This window comes from Cebus imitator, unplaced genomic scaffold (genome assembly GCF_001604975.1).
Source record: "Cebus imitator isolate Cc_AM_T3 unplaced genomic scaffold, Cebus_imitator-1.0 Scaffold79, whole genome shotgun sequence".
Lineage (NCBI taxonomy): Eukaryota > Metazoa > Chordata > Mammalia > Primates > Cebidae > Cebus > Cebus imitator.
In genome coordinates this window covers 5746142-5755410 of record NW_016107394.1, presented here as the reverse complement: position 1 = coordinate 5755410, position 9269 = coordinate 5746142, and the positions used below count along the sequence as shown (strand labels likewise).

The 9269-nt window shown below is 37.9% G+C and overlaps 1 protein-coding gene across 5 annotated transcripts in view; it reads right to left on the bottom strand.

Moving 5' to 3' along the window:
• Positions 1 to 9269, bottom strand: part of UVRAG (UV radiation resistance associated) — a 309856-nt gene that overhangs the window by 133164 nt on the left and 167423 nt on the right. For all 5 annotated transcript variants that reach the window (XM_037740137.1, XM_017533023.2, XM_037740138.1 and 2 more), the window contains one exon: positions 2248 to 2332. In XM_037740137.1, the coding sequence (XP_037596065.1) occupies positions 2248 to 2332 (85 nt within the window). The remainder of the gene's footprint in view (positions 1 to 2247; positions 2333 to 9269) is intronic.

Sequence of the window (9269 nt, the reverse complement as noted above, 5' to 3'; positions counted from 1 at the left end):
TGAAGGCTTGACCTTCCCAGGCTCAGGTGATCGTTTCCTGAGAAGCTGGGTCTACAGGTGCACTCAACCATGCCTGGCTAATTTTTTTATTTTTTGTACAGGTAGGGTTTCATCATGTTGCCCAGGTTGACCTCGAACTCCTAGGCTCAAGCCATCTGCCCGTCTCAGCCTACAAAAGTGCTGGGATCATACGCATGAGGCACTGTGTCTGGGACCAGCTCTTCTCTTACACTACTTAAGAAACATGACCAACAGATAAAATACCTGTAAAATAAGTTGTCTGATCAACTGTGTCAAGAATTTAAGAACAAAAGAAATTTAGGAGAAACTGTAGGTCAAAGTGTAAAAAAACTATAGTATAATGCAAAGAGCACTGTGATATAATATGACATATATATGATCTTTCTCCCTGGTTCTTATCACAGAGCACCTAAAAACTCTTGGAATTTCCTTAATGATAAGAGTGTCTTTTGCTATTCATTATGAGCCCCTTTTGATCACACCAGAGTTTATGCTAATGAGATGACTTAAGGCAGGGCTCCTAGACAGGATGGAACTGGCCACTAGAAAGATCAAGTGATGAGAGGGTTGGACTTTCTTCCCCATCCACCAACCTCTGAGAAGAGGGCTGGAGCTTGAGACCTATGCAAACTCTCGCACAACAAGATTTAATGAGCTTCCAGACTGTGGCAGTGTCTGGAGATTGATATGCACAGACAGGGCATGGAAGCCCATGCTCCCTCCACCATACCTTGCCCTATGCATTTCTTCCATCTTGTTCATCTGGATCTTTTGTAATGTCCTTTATAATAATCCAGTAAGGGTTAAGTAAATGTTTTTCTGTATTCCGTGAGCTGCTCTAGCAAATTAATCAAATCAAGGAGTGGGTTATAGGAAACTCTATTTAAAGCAGGTCAATCAGAAGCACAAGTCACAACCTGGGGCTTGCAACTGGCATCTGATGTGGTGGTAAGGCAGTCTTGTGTGAATAAGATCTTAATCTGTGGCATCTGATATTATTTGCAGGAAGATAGAGTAAGAACTGAATTAAATTATAAGACATACAGTGAGGGTCTGCTGGAAAATCTAATGTCAACAGTGTTGCGCTGAGTGGTGTGTAACAGTACAAAAATCACTTTTTTTCTTATTGAAACAGCATTAAAGACATAATGGGATCTAGTCCTGGCTTTGCTAGTGGGCTGGACAAACAGGAACTTACCAGAGCCTTGTCTTCCTATCTGCAAATTGAGAGAATTAGAATAGATAATCTTTATGGTTTTCTCTAGGTCTAGCATTTTTGAATCCTCAACTGCTAAAGCTTTTTGAAGAAAAGTGCAGGTGGATGGACTTTCCAGGAATAGTGAGTGAAGATGAGCAAAAGACCAGAGGTACCAATGAATTAAGCATGTGTTGGAAAAAATGAAGATAAAAACTATTAGCATTTGTTAAATGAATGTTGGGAGAGTGACTAAAATTAACTCCAGTTGCATAATAGTGCCAATTTATTAAAGGCTATTTGAAAGTTAAGCAAAAGGATCACCATATTAAGAAGATAAAAACGCCAGGCATGATGGATCATGCCTGTAATCCCAACACTTTGGGAGGTTGAGGCGGAGGATCACTTGAGGCCATAAGTTTGGGTCTAGAACTTATAGTTCGAGGCCACAGTGAGCTATGATTGCACCACTGCACTCCAATCTGGGTAACAGAGTGAGACCCTGTCTCTGAATGAATGAATGAATGAATGTTTCTCCACATTAAAAAAAAAAACTTAAAAAACAAGGTAAAAATGGTATTTTTAAGAGGAAAGTTCCGATAGTAGCACGGAGGACAATCTGGAAAGATGAAGAAACTGATGTTAGGGAGATAATCTAGTTGTTAAAGTAATCCAAATGAGCTAACAAGAAGCAGAAGTAAATCTGAAAAAAATATTTTAAAAAAATCTATAAGCTATAGAAGACAGGAGGAAGAAATTCAAATATTAAACCATGATGCTGTGACCTGAGAAAGTCAAATAGTGTTCATGTTTCTGATTAAAACTACATATTAGGAGCTTTCATAACTGGCCTCTGGCACAGTGCATAACACACAGTAGGTGCGCAATGAATATGTGTTGAATAAATGAATGTGGCACTGAGGTATATGGACTACAAATTAATACCAGTAGTTTTAAAGAACGCTGCTTGTTCAAATCTATCTTCACAGTAAACTCAACACTCAGAGTAATGCTTCTCAGTGTGCACTTACCTCTTTGCGGTGCACTCCTTCCTCAACTCATTTAGGGATTCCTTCTGGAGTTGAAGTTTGAGGTGCTCAGCTGAAAATGCACTTCCTAGAAAGAAAAGGAAGGAGACAATTCCACATGTAACATAGGATTACTCAATCACAACCAAAGAGGCCAAGCCCAAAATCCCTGACTGTAAGAGGGAAAGAAAAAGAGTTAAGGAAAGTAGGTTGAGTACAGAGATCTTTCTAGGGAGAGTAGCTAGAATAAATTTCCCTATTGGTCCAATTTTCACAAAAGTCTAGCCTCTGGCAGGAGCCTAAGAGTATATGCCTAAGACTCTCTATCTATAGATATTTCTCAATTACTGACTGAGAAAGATGGTCAATAATTGATAAGATTTTAAAATTCAAATTTCACTTTAAAAAATGAGTGGTTAATTCCTTTCCAACTGAAAATGCTATACAATAACATTACTGAAAGTATGTTTTAAAAAAGAGTAAAAAGTACCTGTATTTTGACTACTGTAATATAGTTCATAAATATGAGTAGTTTCTATGAACTGTCATCTTTCTCATAAATATCATTATTTATCGTGCCTGTAACCCCAGCACTTTGGGAAGCTGAGGCTGACAGATCACTTGAGGTCGGGAGTTCAAGACCAGCCTGGCCAACATGGTGACACCCCATCTCTGCTAAAAATACAGAAATTAGCTGGCAAGCGCTTGAACCTGGGAGGCAGAGGTTGCAGTAAGTCAAGATCTTGACACTGCACTCCAGCCTAGGCAATAGAGGGAGACTACATCTCAAAAAACAAATCAGTAGTTAGGAAATGTGTAATCTGATTTTTCAACTATTTTTACATCAAGACAGCCTGAATGTGAAATACAGGAATATTCCATATTTTAAATGACACCCTCATACCTCAATTCTTTTTTTTTTTTTTTTTTTCATACAGGGTTTCTCTCTGTCACCCAAGCTGGAGTACACTGGCATGATCACAGTTAAAGGTAGACTCACCCTCCCCAAGCTGAGGTGATCCTCCTGCCTCAGCCTCCCAAGTAGCTGGGACAATAGGCACATGTCACCGTGCCCAGCTAATTTTTAAATTTTTTGTAGAGATAGGATTTTGTCATGTTTCCCAGGCTGGTCTTGAACTCCTGAGCTTAAGCCACCCACCTGCTGTGGCCTCCCAAAGAGCTAGGATTATAGGTCTGAGCTACCATGCCCAGCCTTCTCACCATATTTAAGCACCCTTCTCTTCTCTTTCAACATATTATGAAGACCAATAAGTTGAGAACTCTGACCCCCAATAGAACTTAACCAAGGAACACAACTTAACTTTTTTAGCCCACTATATAACTTCTTCCCAAATCTATACCTTAATGATATTTTAAGACATTTAGGTTGACACCCTCCACCTCCACATACTTCATCAGAAAGCATATGAATTCTTCTACCACTAGAGAAACATGCAGTATCATTTTTCATCCCAGATAAATTAGGCTGCCTAAACTCAAATAGCATTAAGAAGACCATAAATAGGACCAAAGACAGATCTGGGCTTCAAAATACAAATGAGTGTCCCCCTCCTCAGTTCAGAAGACTCTAGAAAATGTTATTACATGACCTCCCCTTAAGAAAATTCCTTGCAACGTGATAGAAAGGAAATTTTAAAATATATATCCTAACCAGCTAACAAATGGGTTAAAATGTAACATATCAGGTTCCTTTCTCTATCAAAGCTAATGCAGTTTAGCAGGCTGGTCTCGAACTCCTGGCTCCAAGCAATCCTGCTTTGGCCTTCCAAAGTGCTAGGACTACACATGTGAGCCACCACAGCTGGCAATATATCTGCCTTTATATTCAAAGTGGATTTCTTGAAGACAGTATTTATTTGGGTCTTGGTTTTTGTTTTGTTTTAAATCTAATCTGGATAATCTCTTTTGCAACTAGGATGTTCAGACTATTATACCTAATAAAATCATTGCTATGATTAAATTAAAATCTACCATTTTGCTAGCTGTTTCCAGTAAGTTCCATCTCTTCTTTGTTCCTTTTTTCTCTCTTTTTAAATGCTTTTGGATTGAGTATTTTTTAGTATTCCATTTTTCTTCACTATTGGCTTACTTTTTAATCTCTTTAAAAAGTTTAATGGTTGTCCAGGAGTTTACAATATATATCTTTAATTAAGCATAGTCTACCTTCAAAAATAGGTCAAGCATACCTTATCCAAAATGCTTGGGATGGGAAATATTTTAGATTTAAAATTTGTTCAGATTTTGGAATATTTGCATTATACGTACTAGTTCAACAACCCTAAACCCCAAAATCTGAAATCTGAAATGCTCCAATGAGTATTTCCTTGTTGGCACTCAAAAAGTTTCAAAGTTTGGAATATTTTGGATTTCATATTTTCTGATTAGAAATATGCAACTTGTAATATTATACCACTTCATGTAGAGTATTAAAAAACTAAAAATAGTGCACTTTCAGGGTTTTGCCATGTTGGACAGGCTGGTTTCGAACTCCTGACCCCAAGTGATCCACCCGCCTCGGCCTCCCAAAGTGCTGGGATTACAGGCGTGAGCCACCACTCCCGGCCATTTCTTCCTTTTCCCAGTTTTCAATCTTCATATATTTTACTTCATGTATGCAATAAGCCCACAAACATCATTATTTTTCCTTTAGAAAGTTGATTATCTTTTTTTGTTTGTTTCTTGTCTGAGACAGAGTCTCACTGTTGCCCAGGCTGGAGTGCAGTGGTGCAATCTCAGCTCACTGTAATCTCCATCTCCCGGGTTTAAGCATTCTCCTGCCTCAGCCAACCAAGTAGCTGGAATTATAGGTGTCCACCACCAAGTCTGGCTATTTTCTATTTTTAGTAGAAATGGTGTTTCACCATATTGGCCAAGCTGGTTTCAAACTCCTGACCTCAGGTGATCCGCCTAAAAACACAGATATTCCCTTCTTCCCTCCTTCTTGCCCTGCCACATCCCTAGACCACTATATTCAAACTGCTGAAAATCAGAAGTGAAGAGAAAATATTCAAGGCAGCCATAGAAAGAAGACACATTACCTGCAGAAGAACAAAGATTTCCTAACCTATCCTCAATCTCTCTTGTGAATATCCAATAGAGGTCAATGCAGAAGAAACTGCAAGCTGGTAAGAATTGCCTTATAACTGCTATAGTCACATACTAGTCCATACTTGGTCATCAACAATTTGTTAAAAACTTTAGCTCAATTATTTTACCTTATTATACAGCAGCCCCAACTTCTTCCCATGCTCCGCCATTAGTGAGCAGTACTCACATCCGAGGTCTCCTCGGAGGCTGTCTGTCTTTCATTATACTCAACCTACTGGGTGGCCTTGAGATCCTAGTTTTCTGAAGGATTTAAGAAAAGTTATGACTTTGTACATTATCCAGTTCTTTTTTTTTTTTATTGTTAGGGTAGAAGTGAAACTCCTTCCATCTACATCTTAGGTAGAGGCTGGAAGGAAAATTTGAGGAGATTAATTTGATTTTTTTTTAAGTTCTCCATTCTTTGTACTTTCTACTTTGGGTCAGCTATTCTGTTTATTCAACTTGGTCTCATTCATGCTGTTTTCCTCAAATATCTGATGATCATTAGTGCTCCTTTCAAACCCATGAATAAGTGATTAGATTGATTAGTAAAGGCAACTGGGATACCTTTGTAGCTATGAGATTTACATAAAAGGCCTCACCCCTTAGTGCCATTAGTATAACTGAGCTCATCCTGTTGACAATTAGGCTTTCCTTCTGAGTATATGTGCTGGGAGAAGGTAGGTATACTTTCACTTTAAATTACTGCAACTGTCAAAGGGAGCTTCACATTGGGATTTTATTCTGGGTAGGTATTTCACTCCTGAGTAGACTTGTCTTTCATGTTTTCTTCTGGGTTGGCTATAAAAGTCCAGTCACTTTAGGTTCTACTGTGACTTTCTACCATGTCAAACACTTATACCATGGGACCTAACCAGGTCAAGAATCCATTATGTTTAGAAAGCAGCTACAGAAAATCTTACAGAAAGTTGCTCCAAATGCACAGAGGAAGAATGGGCCAACTAGCTCAACTACCCTGATTATTGCTTAAGTTAATTATTGATTTCAATACTGCAAAATTCCAACCTTGAATCCTCCGATGATTCTCTCTATCAGGAAACCTTCCTGTGGCCGTTTCCATTTGTGTTCTAGGCTACAGTTTTTCTCTACTTTAGTTTATTCATCAAAACAGTCCTATCTACTTTGTATCTTTGAGAACTGTGCCAAAACCTTTGTTATTCCAATGACATCCTCTTTTGTTTTCACCAGTACCATGGTTTTATTCTTTAAACATGTATCGTTATCCTCACATCAATAGGTCACTGGCAGAGAGAGGGAACACAGATGCTGGAGCTTGGTTCACCATCTTCCAAAGCTGCTTTGGTTCTGTCCAGGCATATATCAATGCTCTACTCTGTTAAATAAGATAGCCTTTCTGTTCAGCAAGAACACAAGTCAGGCAATATAATTTTAATAGCAAAATGTCAATGTTGGCTCCTATGAATATAATAGCTAAAGGGCCGGGCGCGGTGGCTCAAGCCTGTAATCCTAGCACTTTGGGAGGCCGAGGCGGGTGGATCACGAGGTCAAGAGATCGAGACCATCCTGGTCAACACGGTGAAACCCCGTCTCTACTAAAAGTACAAAAAATTAGCTGGGCATGGTGGCGCGTGCCTGTAATCCCAGCGACTCAGGAGGCTGAGGCAGGAGAATTGCCTGAACCCAGGAGGTGGAGGTTGTGGTGAGCCGAGATGCGCCATTGCACTCCAGCCTGGGTAACAAGAGCGAAACTCCGTCCCAAAAAAAAAAAAAAAAAAAAGCTAAAAACCGAATCTTGCTTCCAGCAACAAAATAAAACACAGACTCTTGGTTCTCTCTCATCAGAGTTTGGCCTAAGACTGGCCAATGGCCAGCTCCTGTCAAAATTACAGTTAAAACCAATAAATTGTCATTCTTCTGGGTTTTCTACATCAAGTCAGATGACCAAAAAGCAATATACTTGGAGTACTTCAGCTTCCCTCCCTGCAGAAATGCCTTTTCTGTACTATGATTTATGATGCTGTCCTTCTCAAGGGTTAACAGATATTTCTTGCTGTAACTTTTGCAAAATTACAACTGACTTTATTTCATTATGATATTTAATATCTTGCACATAAGAAACTGAATTCTTCTCTGCATTTAGTGCTAAGAGAGTATATTTATTTCTCTCCTTAAAAGGCTTCCTTAAAACAGGCAACAACAAAAAAATGATACCTTCCATACCTCTACACAATTGGTTTGACAGCTGAGGTCAGAGCTAATGTTAGTTCTTAAGAACAATAAGCAGATCCTATGGAAGGCAGTGAACTGTATTTAGAAAGCCCGTGAACTTAAGAATCAGAAAGAGCTAGGTTAAAATCCTACCTATGCTACTTTCAAGACTCTAGACAAGTTTCAACTTCTCTGAACTTAATTTTCCTCATCTGTAAAATGGAGATAATTTCATTTTTGTTTAATATTTGCATTCTTGTGCCAGCCCCCAAAAAGCTTCACTGGAATTGCTCACAATTCCCTAATCTACTTCCATGCCTCTGTATAAACTGCTCCCTTTACCAGGAAGGTCTCACCTTCTCTCCTGAGTTAGAATACTGTATATTCTTCTAACACTTAGAAGAATACTGTAGAGTCTTCTAGGCTCAGTTTGTCACCTCCTTTACCTGTTGTTCTGATTTTCATATGTTCATCTTCTGTGTTCCTATAGCTCCCTTTATATACTTCCGTTATATATTTATCACACCTGCCATTTTGACTCTAATTGCAGTGTCTAGTTCTTTGCAAGTGTTCCACAGATGATGAATAAAACGACAAAGGCATATATACAGAAAAATAAAAACCAATGCTCCTCCTGCTTCCTTAACATGTCATATGCTCTCTTTTTACTTCTATGTTCAACCACACCTAAATGTAAATGTACTTTTTTTGTAAACGTCAATTCCAGTGCATTTTGGGAGTAAGGGAAGAAAAAATTATGACAAACCAATATACAATTCTGTCAGGCACATTTCTACACATCTATATCTTCCATGGCAAAAGGGAGAGATTAAAATATGACAGTTTGCCACTCCTATAACCAAATAAGACATTACTGGAATAAATTACTATATTTATATGGAAACTGAAAGAAAATCATAAGTTTGCGTAGGACTCATACTTACCTACCTCTTCCCCTAACCTCCCCCTGCTGCAAGTTGTCTGGCTTTTAGTGCTAAAAACGTAAATCCCAGAGAGAATCTGTCCTCAGGTCCAGACATTTTTTTGAAAGTCAGATATTAATAATTTTGAAAAAAGCCGATTTAGGAATTTCTGTCAGAGGCTATTTAAAAAATCAGAATACATACAAACTAATAAAATATCAATTTTGCCATCATTTCAGATAAATATAGTTTGAGTTTAAAAACTGAGAAACAACTTTTCATGAGTAACTGTATGACCTAAGGAGAAAATTGTTATACAACATTTAATAATGTATTTACAACTTCAAATAGAACCTACAACCTTTTGATAGAAATTAAAGAATCAATTTAAATATACTGTGTGATTCTTCTTTTATCTGAGATGCAGACCAAAAGCACACAGTAATTTACTGACCAAGCAGAAGCTAATTAAATAGAACAAACTATATGTGTAGGTCACCTTAATGACTTTTTTTTTTTTTTTTTTTTTTGGTGAAATGAGAGTAAGAAACTATCACAATTGATGGGAACTTCACATAAAATATTTCTATTTTGGCAACAACTTTTTATTCACTGAAATTACCAAGAGTAATTTCTTTCCCCAAATCTGAGCAATGAAATCTGACATATCTGACCTCTCCTATTCACTATGTCACAAAAATAAAGTGTTTGTTTTTACTCCGAATTGCCAAAGTAAAATAGGAGAAAAGTATGGCTAGTTATGAAATTCTCTCTCTCTCTCATTTTTTTTTGTTTTTTTTTTTT